Source organism: Euprymna scolopes, chromosome 42, assembly GCF_053919585.1.
Source record: "Euprymna scolopes isolate OS-2025 chromosome 42, ASM5391958v1, whole genome shotgun sequence".
Taxonomy (NCBI): Eukaryota; Metazoa; Mollusca; class Cephalopoda; order Sepiida; family Sepiolidae; genus Euprymna; species Euprymna scolopes.
This window is the reverse complement of record NC_136523.1, coordinates 64,162,574-64,177,786: the sequence shown is the minus strand read 5'-3', so window position 1 is coordinate 64,177,786 and position 15,213 is coordinate 64,162,574. Positions and strand designations below refer to the sequence as shown.

General features: G+C 31.0%; 1 protein-coding gene across 3 annotated transcripts in view; it reads left to right on the top strand.

Annotated features, from left to right (window-relative positions):
• The first annotated feature begins 19 nt into the window (after positions 1-19).
• Positions 20-15,213, top strand: part of LOC145267107 (ribonuclease H1-like) — an 80,251-nt gene continuing 65,057 nt past the window's right edge. Inside the window, exons 1-2 of one of the 3 annotated variants that reach the window (XM_080123127.1) lie at positions 20-159; positions 336-479. In XM_080123127.1, coding sequence (XP_079979253.1) covers positions 427-479 — 53 coding nt within the window. In that variant the 5' untranslated portion in view covers positions 20-159; positions 336-426. The other 2 variants (XM_080123128.1, XM_080123126.1) reach the window with 2 other exon arrangements.

The window sequence follows — 15,213 nt, the reverse complement described above, 5'->3', positions numbered from 1 at the left end:
TGTCTGGTTTGTTTGCAAACCAAACTTGTTACATCATCGTTTTTTTAGCACCCACGCATTTTTCTGATTTGTTCCCTCGTCTTTTGCAAGATTTGTATTTCTCTGCAGCTGTCATTCGAGGGAAGACAGCTGTCGGGAAGGAAGCAAATCTTGCAAAACGTTTGTATTTACACTTTTTAAAAAAAAAGTTATCCCCCCCCTCTAAAAACAGTTAATTTTTATAAACATTTAAAAATATATATAATTTCTTTATTTTTAATTTAATTTTTATTTTTTTACTTTCTATCATTATTTAAGTCAGACTTTATGATTTTGCTAAACTCTTTTATTTTTAGAGTAACCGCAAGTGCCTTACGTGTTCGCAAAAGCTACCCGGTTCTTCTTCAGCTGAAATCCTTTTTACAACAATTTTACCCCATCACAATTATGCCTTTCTATGCTGTGAAAAGAGGACGAGTTCCAGGCGTCTATGAATCCTGGTAGGACTATTTTCGATTTTTCAATTAAAAAAAAAAAAAAAAAAAAAAATTGAATGGCCCGGCATCGGAATAGAGACCGCAAAGTTTTGCAACCGTTTTTATCCCCATCATTGCCGTATATTGCGCGATTATAATATATTCTCTATCGAAATTTTTATACATTTATAGAGATGCGGACTCTATTCCGAAAATCCGTCGTTGTTTTTAAGGACATTCTGATCAAGAATATTTCTCTAATTTTTTTTCTCCACAATTTTGGTTTCTTTCATCAGTACTTATGCAGTTTGTGGACCATCCCATCATGCTACCTTTTAGGATTTTCAAATTAAATTCAATTGTTTCGGTGTCTTTTGTTTATTAAATTACTTCTGTACTTTCACCTGACAATTACAAAATTTAAAACGTTCTGTTCGGCATGTTAAGAATGGCTTTCTAAATATTTCAGCACGAATTCTAACAGAATTTGTTTGATACTAAGGTTAAAAATCTTTAATTTAGGATCACACATTAAATCAAAGTTAACAATGGTTTGGTTACATTGACTTTTAATGGCCCATTAAGCTCATTTTTTATATGTATTGCCACCCGGACTTTAGGTTAGTATTAGGATCATTAAGGAAGGTTATTTATTTATCTATTAATTTAAATGAAAAACTTTAAAGTTTGATCAAGGGCATGGTTGATTGGTTGGTTCAGGACCGTTAGATTTTTAAGGACCCGTAAAAGTAATCTTTTTAACTATTCGACTTTCAAACTCATTTTTGAATTACGGTACGAGTGCAGAGAGAGAGTGATCCGGACGTAAATAATAACGTTATTTAAAAAGCCATTCTTAACATGGGGAGGGAGAGTGTTTAAAACTTTAATTAAACTTGGAAATACGATTTAAAAAATAGCGCGGATCCGGATCACCCTCTGCAGTCTGCACTAGCACCTGAATTACAATCACTCTTATGAAATAAAAATGGATGTCAGACATTATTTCTCCCAATAATGATGATGATAATAAAAGAAAATACTGCGATCTGATTTATTGAGTGTTCAAAGTTTTCAAGTGATTTTGAAACCTTATAAAGTATCGATTAGAAATTAATTTTTTTTATCAAATAACAAGATTTTTAGATAATTTAAAGTTTTTAGAATCCGGTTCGACTGTTTTGCAACCGGACTCTCGTTTTCCATCGCTGAACACATTTTCGAAATGTTCGTTTGTTAAAGTCCATAAAAACTCTGCATTTATTGAGAAATTTATCAAATTAAAAATTAAAATTGTAAAGGAATGCTTAATTCAAAATATTCAGTTTGTAAATCGCTGTAAATCTAAAAGCAAAGTTTGAATGACATAAAAAAAAAAAAAATTGGATTATTGATTTTTTTTTCGGTTTGAAAAGTTATAAAATAACTTGAAACATCTTATTAAAAATTACAGAATGCTACCAGAATACATTTCGATTTCATTAATGAACCATTTTAATTTGATAGTTGAAAATAAAAAAAATGAATTTATACCGCATTTTAAAAATCTGAAAGTAATTTAAAAGCCTTTAAACTGCCGAATAAAACGGCCTGGAAGTTAATTTTATAAATGAATAAGTAGAGTAGAATAGTTTTTTCAAAGCAAGAAAAAACAAAACAAAGAACTAATTATCAAATATTTGAAAAGAGATATACCATTGTCTTTTTACTTTTATTTCTTTCGTGTCGACCATGAAACAAATAAAACTTCAAACTTTGCTTTTAGATTTGCAACCATTCCTGTCTGTCACGTTCAGTATATCAATATCATGTTCATCTCTTAACGTGTAGCTTGAAATTAACCGTAGGCGGTCAGGTTTACCGAAGAACTAAAAAAAAAAAAAAAAAAAAAAAAAAAAAATGAGGGTGCGCTGCTGCTAGCATAACTTAGTTATTTCTATTTCGTGTTTTATGAATTTTCACCAGATTTCTAGGTTCTTTTATACAACAGAGGCGCATGAGAAATTTGACTTTTTTCCTTTCGTTAGAGGCACAAAAGGACCATATGTTAAAAAAATTTTTTTTTTAAATCCTGAACAAATCCTATTATCACTTGGATATAAGGGGTTACTATTTGGGGCCATGTCTAACAGGGGAGTTGAACAGCGAGATGTCTGTTCACATCACATTTAAACTTACTGAAAGGGACGGCTAGAATCCTGAAAAGATCTCTTGGTTGGACTCACTAAAATAGGGGTAAATGTCAGACATCTGGTTGTATGTCCCATCCCCTAGAAGAAAAAGTTAAGAAAAATGAAAAAAAAAAAAGTTAGTACGCAAGAAATAGAGAGGGAATTTCAACGTCTTGTAGTCCTAAAGAAGCTATTTAAGGATTTCAACTGTGAAGGGGTGGAATTTTTCTACTTGTCAATTGGAATATGCTGAGGAGACCACAAGTGCTGATAGTTCATCAGAGCACATTCCATTAAAGTATTTTAAAACAGACACGAGGATACAATGTAAGAGGGGTTGAAGTTTGGCTGATAGTGTGGGTTAGGTTGGAGATACTTTTTCTTTTCATCCGTTCACTATTGCAACAAGGTTTGACATGAAATCAGTTTAATTTTGGATTAGGTGTGTGGGGAATCTAGCTCTCCAAGAGATTGAGAATGCGTTAAAATACAATGGCCAAGAACCAACTCGTCATTCTTCGGTGGGGACGACTGACAATAAACCAATCTCTCTCTCTCCAAAGGAGATAATACCTAGGAGGATAGTTTCCTAAGTTTAAATTAAACTATACCATGTTCAGAAAAAGTTAGTCAAACCATTTCCTAGGTTCTCAGAATGTGATCATATTGTGCAATCTCATTAACCTTTTTAACTTTAATTCAAACCAGAAATTACTTTCTTTTCGTCAGTTTAAAGGTTTAAAATCAGTTTAGAATTTTGAAATATCACAAAATAAAATGTGTGTATTTGTCATAAAAATCATTAGAATTACAAATTTTATTTAGAATCTTCTCAATTTAAAAACTTTGTACTTCAAGAGACGTTGGTGATGTTATTATCTAGTTTCCCAAAGTTCAATTGACTTTTTGATTAGGAGCAAAATGTAGTTTCTGTTCTTATACTGCAGTTCATTTTTTTTGTGAAAAAGAGATCGTTCCAGACTGAGGCAATTTTTGTTTTTATCTTAATCTAGAGTCTTCGTTTTTGGAAGAAGGGGCACTGGATTGTTCCTCATATTAAAAACTGATCCTATGTCTAACTCTGCCATCATGAGAAGACAAATGAAAATGATTAAAATTGTTTCTGCACATATAGCTTGATGTATACACTCGTACGTATTAATAAAAACTAAACATTTTAAGCCAATCAGATTTTTTTTAATTTATGAAATTTGTTATTTTGATCCACCCTGAGTATATAAAAAGCCAGATTTTTCTTTCAATGAACAGTTTGAGCCAAAGTTCATGACAGGGCTAACATCTGCTTTGCTCAGTTTTCTTTACCCCTCTGTTGAGCTTGGATAGCTAAATAATACAATTCCTAACTCCTGCATGCGCAATCATAAGCATATACACTTTGACACTAATGGACACACATACAGTGCATTAACTCTTTCACACTGTTCATCAGAAACAAATGCATTAACTATAAACCCATTCATTTTAATATTTCTAACACGTTTCACTGAACTTTCTACAATGAAAACAAATGAACATTGACTTTTAATAACTTTTCATCAAATGTAATTTGGATAATTGAGTGGGGAAGCTTGATTATGATTTTTCAGACCATGGATAATTCACGGCCTTTAAATTCTTGACTTGGACTTCCTCAATATTTCAGCTAATGAACAAAAATTCTGTTTTCTTGTGTATATATAAGCATAAAATCTCTTGTGAATTCATTTTGTTTGTGTTTATCAAAGCATTTCTCTTGCTCTCCTCACATGAGTATTGTTTAAAATTGTTTCCTTTAAAAATGTCTTCCTGAAATCGATTGTCTCCAAAAATCTTTACTCCAAACTGGAACCCTAAAATGGGACCCCTACTCTTTGAAAAAAGATATGTTAAATCTTTTGAAAATTTCTTAGAATGAAACAATATTTTCAAGAGTAAAAAAAAATCTTCAATTTTTTTAGCAGAGTTCATTTTGCTGTTCAATTATTTATGTAAAATGACCTTATCACCTCATTAATCATATTCTATTTCAGATCCATTTTAAATTCTTGCATGTGTTGGATAGCTTTTAGAAATTGACTCCCCCTTCCCCCAGATGTTTTTGTCCATGGGTTTTTTTAAACAAAACAAGTAATTTAAAAATGCCCTCTTTGTAATTTTGAGTAGTGATGATGATTTGGTCTCCCTCTAAAAAATTGAAGTTTTTCAGATTTTTTGAGAATTGGTAAAGATTTTATTGATTTAAAACAAAACGACCCCCCCCCAAAAAAAAAACACAAGTGAAAAACCCTTGAAGGATATGATATTGCTAGGGGGTGTGATCCTTTTACATTCAACTTGTATAATAAATTGCCCCCCCCCCCCCCGTCTAAAAGTTTAACAACTCTGTTTAAAACGGTTTTATGATTTTAGAATTTAGTTTCTAGCTGAGCAAATTTTCAATAATTGTTACTAGAAGGGAGACCGGATGTTGCCCAGGATTGAATGAGAATCAATGAATGATCCACACTCCCAATACTTCATCAAAATCAGTGAAATCACCCATTTTTCAATCAGATTAATTCCACCGCGAGGAAGCTTCATATGTCTCCTCTGCACCAATTTAATCCACAATACATTGTAGTCTACATTGTTCTGTAGAGAACCTACTGTTGATTTTATAGAATTATTTTTATGTAATGGCTTGTATTAAAGTTTAAAATGCAAAAGTATCATAGTTAAATTGTTCTCTAAATAGAAACATTCATTTTGAACGTGTCCCTGTCTTATCAAAGAACCTACTATTGATTTTTACATGCTGGACCCTTCTGCTTGTGCAGTGATAAAACTTTTCAAATGCACTTGTGATGTTAAGCTGTATAAGAATGTTAACTTTGGTCAAAATAGGACTGTTTGTTCTTCAATCAAATTATTTCAATATTAATCAAATTATTTCAATATTTATCAGAGGCATACAAAACCTATCTAAGGACACTCCCAGACAAATAAAGTACATTTGTGTGAAATTTAAAAAAATCAGCTCAGCCATTTCAGAGTCCATAGGAAACAAACTCACACACACAGTGTCTTTTTTTTTTTTTTTTTATACAAGTAGAGATAAATTATATGTAGGTAAAGATAATATTTCATTTATATTTTAAAAAATGTTTGTGCTGTCATTTTTTTTTTTTAAATGGATTTAAAATGATCCCTTTTTTTTTCCCAAAATTAGGGCATGTGTACTCGCTAAAAACAATGGACATTTTTGATTTAAAATACTGATTTTAAGACTTAAATAAAAAATATGACAAATGTATTTGCAAGTCACAAAAATAAGTTTTTCATTGAAATCTAAAATAACTAATTTAACCTATATATGTAAGTCAGGGCTAATATGGTGATGCCTTGCACGTGTATAAGTAGGCACATTTACAATCTACCACGCCTCCCTTGCTCTCATGGATGACTCATAAGTATGAACAATTGACAGTCTCCCTTTATGGTGCAATCGAGAAGGTTGCAGTCTGAGAGAAGGAGCGTTATGGGGCCTGTGCCAGTTATTTGTATGGCCATGAGGGAAAATATGTCACCAGATTGGTTTCGCTTTAAAGTAGAATGCTTTGTGCAACGTTGGCCCACAGGCATAAAAGATGATCTTAAACCTCCCCCTGCCTACAGGAGAAGAGACGTCTCTTGGGTCTGCCAGCTTACTATGACTAGAGAATGTATCTTAAATTTTAAAATAAGTTTTTCAACAAATAGAAAAAGCAACAACAAAAAATAAAATTACACATTAATCTTAGGAAAATTGATAATTGTATTTTTTTAATGAAGTTTTTTTTATTGATGTATTTTTATTTTTCCTGTTTTTTAAAATTCTCTTATCAAATGAAAAATGATTGAAACCAATATTGATTACATCGCCATCTTTTTTATCAATAAATGTCATGATCAATTTATAGAGTAACATATAAACTGAAATAATTCTTATGGGCAATTCAAACGAATAAATATCCATTTCTCTCTTTTTAAAAAATTTTCTTATTTTGTTCAAGCTGGGGATGCCGCATCCTTCCAGATGCCAGTCATTCATACATTATATCATATATTCAAACCGAGAGATCTTTTTAAGATTCTGACTGTCCCTTTAAATGCAATAGTTTTTATTTCTCTTGCACTTGGTCCACCGGCTATATTTGCCAGGTAGTTTTTGAAATTCTTCTTCATGAGTCTAAAATTACTGGAATTATAGAGTATTTGTAAGATTCCATATATATATATGTGCATGCATATGTGTGTTTATGTATATGAATAAATCTATGAAAATCTTAAGAGTTAGATTTTAAAATAATTTGACTAAATGAAATGTTCCTTTTTAAAGAGTTGACTTGCCTTATTCTATAAAATAAAAATAATATTCAGGCTTGATAAGACTGAACTGAAAGGCTGTGACTGAAACATGTAGCTAAATTATGTTTGTATGAATAAAAATGCTTATAACCATTAAACATCCTTATTATTGAGCATTCTAATATATAAACTTCAATAAACTGGCACATTTTGATATAATGGTAAGAATGTTTGTTAATAAGCCAAGAGACTTGATCGAATCATACCAAAGACTTAATGATATTTGATTCCTCTTTGCTAAACACTCAGCATTATAAGAGGAGAATCAAGGGCAATAGTAATTCTAAGAATGGAACCCCCACCTTCCCACACCTTGGTCTAGCAGCTAATCAAATGGGAGCCTTCGGGTCACCCTGAACTGCTTAGCTTATATAAACACTAGCAAGGGGTACCCGGCGTTGCCCGGGTGTTTGTAGGTGTGTGTGAAAAAAAAAAACGGAAGCCTTGACGCGCATAATAAAAAAAAAAACAGGTGCCCGTGAAAAAAAAACGAAGCCTTGACGACGCGCAGTTGGAAAATAGTAAAGTGTGAAAAAAAAAAAAACAGGTGCGCGTTTTTGATTGACATGACGGCGATAGCTATTCAGCAGTTACGATTTTGTGCAGGACAGTTTTTAAATAAATAAATAAATCGGTTTGTTTGTTTTTAACTAAGTTCAGGGAAAACTAGCTCCCTGTTTATTAGGGGGAGTGTCTCGTCTCAAAATGAAAGCTACCGTCTGATATGACGAAGTCGACATTGAACAAACGTTACTTAGCTCTCTAGAGACCACTGGCTTTTTTTTTTGTTTATACCGAAAACCGAATGTAACGCGTGCTGATGCAGGAAATGTGGAATAATTAATGTTTGAAAGTCAATAAAATTAAATAGACAGGCGAGCTCCGTGGTTAAGTGTGAGATATTACAATTTATAGATGATATAAAAAGTTTTAAGAAGTTGCGAAGCGAGTGAGCGCTTCTCTGAAAGAAGCCTTTTGTGGACATCGAGGAAAAGCGTACATACATACATACATTTTCGCTTTTATATATATAGATGGTAATGATTCTCTGGAATTTTATGCTATGGATGCAAATTTTCCTGGATATTATATATAGTAGTAGTAGTAGGTCAGCCAGTGTTTGAGACGTAGTGAATTTGTTGGAAAGAACTGACCCAGGGTGAATGCAGCAACCATGACCTTGATGAGTAGTATAAATTATGGGAAGTTATACAGAAATCATTGATTCATTTTCTAGAGAAATCAGGAGGTTAATTGTTTGATTTTCCCCCAGGAATGCTACAACTGTTTGTGTAGCTTACTTGCTGTAAGTGTATTTTTTTATGCTTTGTTTAATATACCCCAACTTTTAATAAAATTCAATACGTTGATGATGAGAATTTTTGATCTGCTTGAAATTTTACTGAAATATAATTTTGATAATAAAATTGATTTTTCTGAAATGTATGTACATAAAAGCATGTGGGAATTATTTCTGGAACCAGATTCAAAGACGGGAAATTGTAATCAATGTTTTGAATTTTTTGAAAATTAGAGAAAAAAACGTCATCATCGATAATTAATTTTATCTTTAAACAATTTTTTAAAAAGTCGCAACTGAATGGAAATTATAATCGTTTTATTAGAAGTATTTATTTTTACACAGACAAAAATTAGGAATATAATTTATTTCATTTTTAGTAAAAGTATTACATGAAAATATGACTTTTTTTTTTTTTGCAAGCAGATGGTTGAATTACCTTCCCTCCTTTATACCTCCATCGTCACCAACGTGGCAAGCAAATGATTGCGTATCCAAGTTTTGAAAAGAAAAAAAAATCAATGCTAAATCCTATATAGCCCTTTTATAATAACCCACGCAGCCGTTTAAATAGTCACGTGATAATTCTTGGTTTGAAAAAAGACATTTGCATTTTTTGCTTTTAGTTTCAATAACAATAAAACAAAACTTTTCAAATTGTAATAAGTGTTAAATTATTTTGTGTTTTTTTTTTTTTTTTTTCATATTGTTGAGTCGTTATGTCTGCAAATTCAATGTTTTTTTGATAATTGAACTTTTTTTGATAAATATACAATTTTGTATGAAAACATAAATTCCCATGCTGGTTTTCCTCTCTTTCTGTCTCTGTCTCTCCATCTCTCTTTATCTTTCTCTCTCGCTCTCTCTTTCTCGTTCTGTCTCTTACTGTCTCTCTCTTTATTTCTCTGGCGATCTTTGGTTCTTAATCTCTACAAAGAAATTCTACATTGATCTGTAGTGAAATGAATAACGTGCTAAATAAAGTTCTAAGAGACGATCTTCAGATGATTGAATATTCAATCCTTATTAGAGTAAATACTAAGAATATAATTATGACTTGAGACTTCTACTTGTTCATGGCTGATATGACAAAAGCAATCTACTCCTTGGCTTATGTTTGAAATTCCATACAAATTCTGCAGTTCAACTTGTCTGAAGTTACTTGGAGGTTACATGAGAATCTTCATCTCAAAAATTACAAAGCATAATATTTGTAAATGGAAATAGAGGGTCTAGGACATAATACATACTGAATACACAGGTTTTCTTCATTCTCAGGCAAATTTGATTGTATGGAGCAAACCTTTTATATCATATGTAGAATGGTGTTACTTAACCAACGTGGCAAAATAGTGATTTTTTTTATGGAGCTTAAAAAATAATTCCCCATCTGTGAAAAAAGGAAGCGGAGGTGGAGGATGTGTATTTTATTACATTTGGTTTCTAAACTTGTTTTTTGTATGAAAATTGCATGTTATATAATAAGTGTTAATTTTATTTTGCAATGTATAATATATATGAAGGAAAATTGTCCCTCAAAATGTATGCAGAAAAGAATCATAATTGATTAACAAAGAAACAGCTTTTTGACTTTTATATAATAAAAGTACAAAGTTTTTGCTGTCTTTATTTAGAAAGGGAGTAACATAACCCAGACAACTAGGTCAGCCATCTGATCTTTAGAAGGACCTTTTTATGGCAGCCACACCCAATTCTGTTACTTCAATCATTTTTTTTTTTGCTTCTACTTTGCTGCTGACTTTGCTTAAATTGTTACGTCACTCAACGGAATAAACAATGAATGATAGGCGTAGATTTAGGTTAACAGTAAAATGTATTCAAATTGACGACGGTTAAAACATTTGGCGGGTAGGGAATTTCTTTTCAAGAAATCAGATTTTCATATTGTGTGCGATTTTGGTGACAATTATGTCATTGAAAAGCTTGATTAAAAGAAATAATCTGGGATTCTGGATCTTTTTTGTGGATTCAAGTCTTTTCTTTGTGAGTTAGTTGAAATGGTGACTTAATTCTAAAAGATATATTTTTTTCATTTTTTTTCTCATCGATGCATTAATTAAATTGAAATTTATAAGCTTAGAAATTCATTAACATAAAATTAAAAAAAAAAAATGTGTTGCTTAAAAATCAACTAAGTTTTTGCGATATAACACCTTCATCAGGAATAGAATCCATTTGCTCTTTTTCTTTCCTCATGGCATGATGTCACTAAAACTAAAGTTCATGTAATCTTGTTCAAACTTTTTTTAAAAATGTTCAAAGTTAATGTGCCACACGTTTCTCCTGATTTTGAACAATTGAAAAAAATGGTTGAAGACAATAACAGACTTTACTTTTTTTATGCCACAAAAAAAACAAACTATTTTTTATTTGATGCATTGGGTCAGTATATTATATTAGCTATGGAATTAATGTATGAGCGTGACACTTGTGATGTCAAGAAAATAGTTTTTTGTGGCATAACAGAAACATTTCTATGAGAGTATATTAAAATGAAAAAAGAATATAGAAAGATTTCTATAAGCCATTTTGTTTATAATTGTTTATTAAAAAAACAAACAAACAAAAAAACTTAGAGACATTGAATTATAAGTGGTTTGCCATACTTATAGGTAAATGTGCACTGAACAGATACCATAATACTTAAGTTCAAATTTTGATATATCTTAAATGTAAAAAAAACCCAAAACAGTTGGGACGCTGAAAATGTACACAGTAAAACAATGTTTTATTGTCGCGTTGATTTATTTATAATGCAAATTAAAAAAAACATTTTCAGGGTTATTTATTTGTTTGTAGTGTAGAAGAAAATGCATGAATGTTTTTTAAGAAAGGTGTATTAAAAAATTGAGAATAAATTAAAAAAAAAAAAAAAAAAAAAGGTGGTGGGTAAATCGCCGTAGTAAAATGCTCTTATGATTGCCAATGGGTTGAAGTAGATTTATTTGTAAGAAAATTGCATTAAAATAACTTAAATGTAATATGGAAATGAACGATGTAAAAAAATTGCAGAAAGTATTAACAATTGTTTATTTGGATAATTTAAATGCAAAAAAAAAAAACAAGAGTTGGGACGCTGAAAACAATATGTTTTATTGTCACGTTGATTATTTGTTTATGTACGCATGCGCAACCAGAAGTCGTAAACCGGATGTTGGGTTACAACACCCGTTACAAGATCATTTGAGTTTTATAATTATATAGATTATTGATTTCACTTTTTAATTTATAATTTTTATTTGATTGTGTTTTATTAAATGTATAAAATAAGTATAATAGTTACTGGTCCAAGAATGTACTCCTAACAATAAGTTACGATATATATATATATATAAGGTAATCTGTTATTCATTTTGTGCCTTTTTGCTTTAATTAGATGTATAGTGAGAGGGGGATTCTATCAAATTTTCTCGCCTAAAAAAAAAAAAAAGGCTTATTTGAAGTACAATACTTAGTATTTTATTAATGTATTAATACTGTATTTTTTTAACCACAATTCTAATCTATTTTTCTCATCCAAATTAATACAAAATGGCGAGTCTGCTCCCTATGTTGATACAATAAAATACTATAATGGAATTTTGTAAGGAGGACTTGCATTTTTAAAAGATCTTTAGAATCGAGTATAACTTTAAGTATGATACTTTAAGTATGATACTTAATATCTGTATTCTACATCTGCCAGGCTTGATGTTGTATATGTTTATATCTGTAATAGTATCTACTTATTTCATATAAATATTCATATTTCTTTTCTTTTACACCAATACAGAAGGTAATTAAATCGGTTTATACCATTACCTAAAACTATATTACTACATACTCTTTGTATTATTCTCTTCTGACTTTTTTTTTTTTACATAGAAGTCACCAGTTATCAAGGCCCGGAGGCCATGCGAGGATAAGAGTTATTTAGTGTACAGTAATCAATGGGATAATATTGTAGTAATCATTAGTAGTGGAAATTTGATAAATTGGATTACTTAAGGAGACGGTTCATCAAGAATTTCTTTACTATGGACAAGGCTATCAAATTATAGTCAGCTGGAAAGTTCCACTGGAGTTCCACAAGCATGCAGTTCTAAGAAGCTTTGTTCTTGGAATCTATGTTTAGGTTTATGCACAGATAAAGAGTGGACGAAATTATTGACAGTGGTTTCAGCTAGATGACTGTTTTTTTTTTGTGAAATGCCAAGGGGAACCAAATATTGGAGTTCAGATGAGCACTTGCCATGAAAATAATGATAAAGCAGAGACAGGCTTGCAATGTCTCTTCTGTGGGAAAGAGGTTGCAGGGAAGAGAAAAGGGCATCCCCTACTAGTCTACAAAGTCTATTTTAAACTCTGTCAAGACAGGATAAGGTCTTTCTAGCAGCTCCTGCCCAGATGTGACAATAGTACTCCATCTTTGGACGTACTTGGCTTTTATATAGATAGAAAATTGCATCAGCAGTGAGATATCTAAAAGAGTGGTAGAAGGATCCCACCATTTTTCCAGCGAACTTGCGAACAGATTTGATGTACGTGTTCCATTTTAGATTAGGAGTAAAGGTCAAGCCCAGAAGCTTGTCAAAACGTGGACCCTCCCCAACACGAGAGACATTCATTTCAATTAATGCCAGATGGGGATCAGAGCAATAATGATGTAAAGATAAAAGCTTGGATTTTAGATGTCTTAAAAGTAACTAACCACCTCTTTCCTCATTGTACCACGTGCTCAAGATCAGAGGAGAGAGAATCAGAGAGAACTTGGTCATTTATGGTTTTTGATGTTGCCATAGATGGCAGTGTTGTCAGCATAAATGTCTACAAATAGCAATACACATGGCCATTAAAACGCTTTGGATAATCACAGATTTTAAGGGGTTTCTGCTAAAATAGTTATATTTTAAAAACCAAAGGACTTTGTCTTCAAAATACCACCGTTTTGTTCAGAAATGAATATACTTTCAAATGAATTAGTAAACAATAACATACATTGTATATTTTTAGTTTTAAGCAAATAAAGTGATAAAAATGTGAACATCATAAAACAGCATTTTTGGTAAGATTTTGTAACCCCCCCCCCCTGATTTCTAAACATTTGTACCATGTTTCTGTGAAGAATTTTTTAATGAAATTTGGAAATTAGCCAAAAGAGATGTCATTTTTAATAATTTTGAGTGTCCAAAATTCATTTGATGACTCGTTTTTTTGTGTTAAAAAAAGATTTCAAAATGATGAGTATTGAAAATTTTGAAAAAAATTTTCTTCGGACACTCACTATTAAATAAAACAATCTTTTTACTATGTTTATTCGTTAAAAAGATGATTGGACAGTGTTTTCTCTAGTGGTACGTAGCAATTTAAAAACATAATATCCGAAAAAATCGTTATGAATTTGAATCAAGACTTCTGTAGTATTAGTGATAGTAGCAGCAGCAGTGATAATATGGAGTAAACAGACGTTTTGGTTTTGTTGTTTATTTTTATTTTAAATTGATTTTTTTTAAAATTGAAAATCTGCTTATAAATAAAAATTCTTACATGTTTAGTTAGAGCTATTTTGTTATCAACCATACAAATATTTAAAAAAATTGGGTAGTAGTAAATTTTAAAATATTTTAACAAGTGAAAATGTGAACTATCATTGTTTTGGTTCAAGTGTACGAACGGTACACACATTTCTAATTTTTGCCCCTTAAAAAATGTTTTCAGTGAATTATTATCGAATGGAAACTGATGTACCCGATTATTAAAAATAAAATAAAAAAATATTTAAATATTTGTAGGAGGTGCTCAGTTAAAAAATAAAAACGGTAAATGTAATTAAAAATCAAATCAAAATAACATTAATTCAAAATTTTTAACAATTTGTCAGCTTTAGCAAAAACTTGTTTCTTTTTTATATTTAAATAGAATTTAAATACTTGATATTTTTCCAAGGATCATGTTTTCTGTTAGAAGGATGTCACTTTTTTTAAATAACATTTATTTTTGTCTGTTTGTGATAATTCTTGTAAAGTTTCACAATGGGTATCAAACAACCTCTTAAAAAAAAAACTCGCTTAATTCTATGCCTAATCCTAGGTATGAGTGGCAAGCCTCCTCCTAAAACCTTTAGCCTTAACAATAACGCTAAGTACAAGTGGTAGAGTTCCCCACTAAACAAACTTCCTCTGTGAGCTTGTATAAGCGTAAAAAAAAGCATAAAAAACGTTTAAAGAAAGTGCACATAGTTAAATAAAAAAAATAAATTGGTCAACTGTCCTAAAACGCTAGGATCATCTTGAAATGGTGAATTATTTTACATTTATATGACCCCCCCCCTCTAAATTCTAAAATTGTTTTTGTTTTGTTTCTATCAAGTCATCAGGATGTTCACACATAATTTTCCTTAGCTCTATCATTAACCCAAAGTCAGAGTGGCAACCTCCCCACCTTCTCATAATTGCACAAAGACCCTCTTAAAACCATGCATAATCGCCTTTTAGAAAACAAACAAACAAACAAAAAAATGACCCAGGATTTATCTATCATAGGAAAAAGGGGGGTAACTGCCCTAAAATGCTCGAATGATTCAAAATGGGAAATCATTTTACATTAAATTCTAAAATAATTTTTGTTTATCTTTTAAAGTTTTTCAAGTTGTTCACATGCAATAAAGGTAGAATCACATATTTTGGAGAGGTGGTCAGATGGGGGAGGGGTAGCAGAAGGTATTAATTTACAATAATACCAAAGAAATATTGCAATATGTTCATTTTTAACCAATCCTAGATTTCGATTTCAGTTTTTGGCACATAAAATGCATTATAACTAAACTTTGAGTTCTAACTTTTCTTTTAATGAATACATGGCATTTTTAGCAATCACAACATATGTGCATTTACTGCAGATT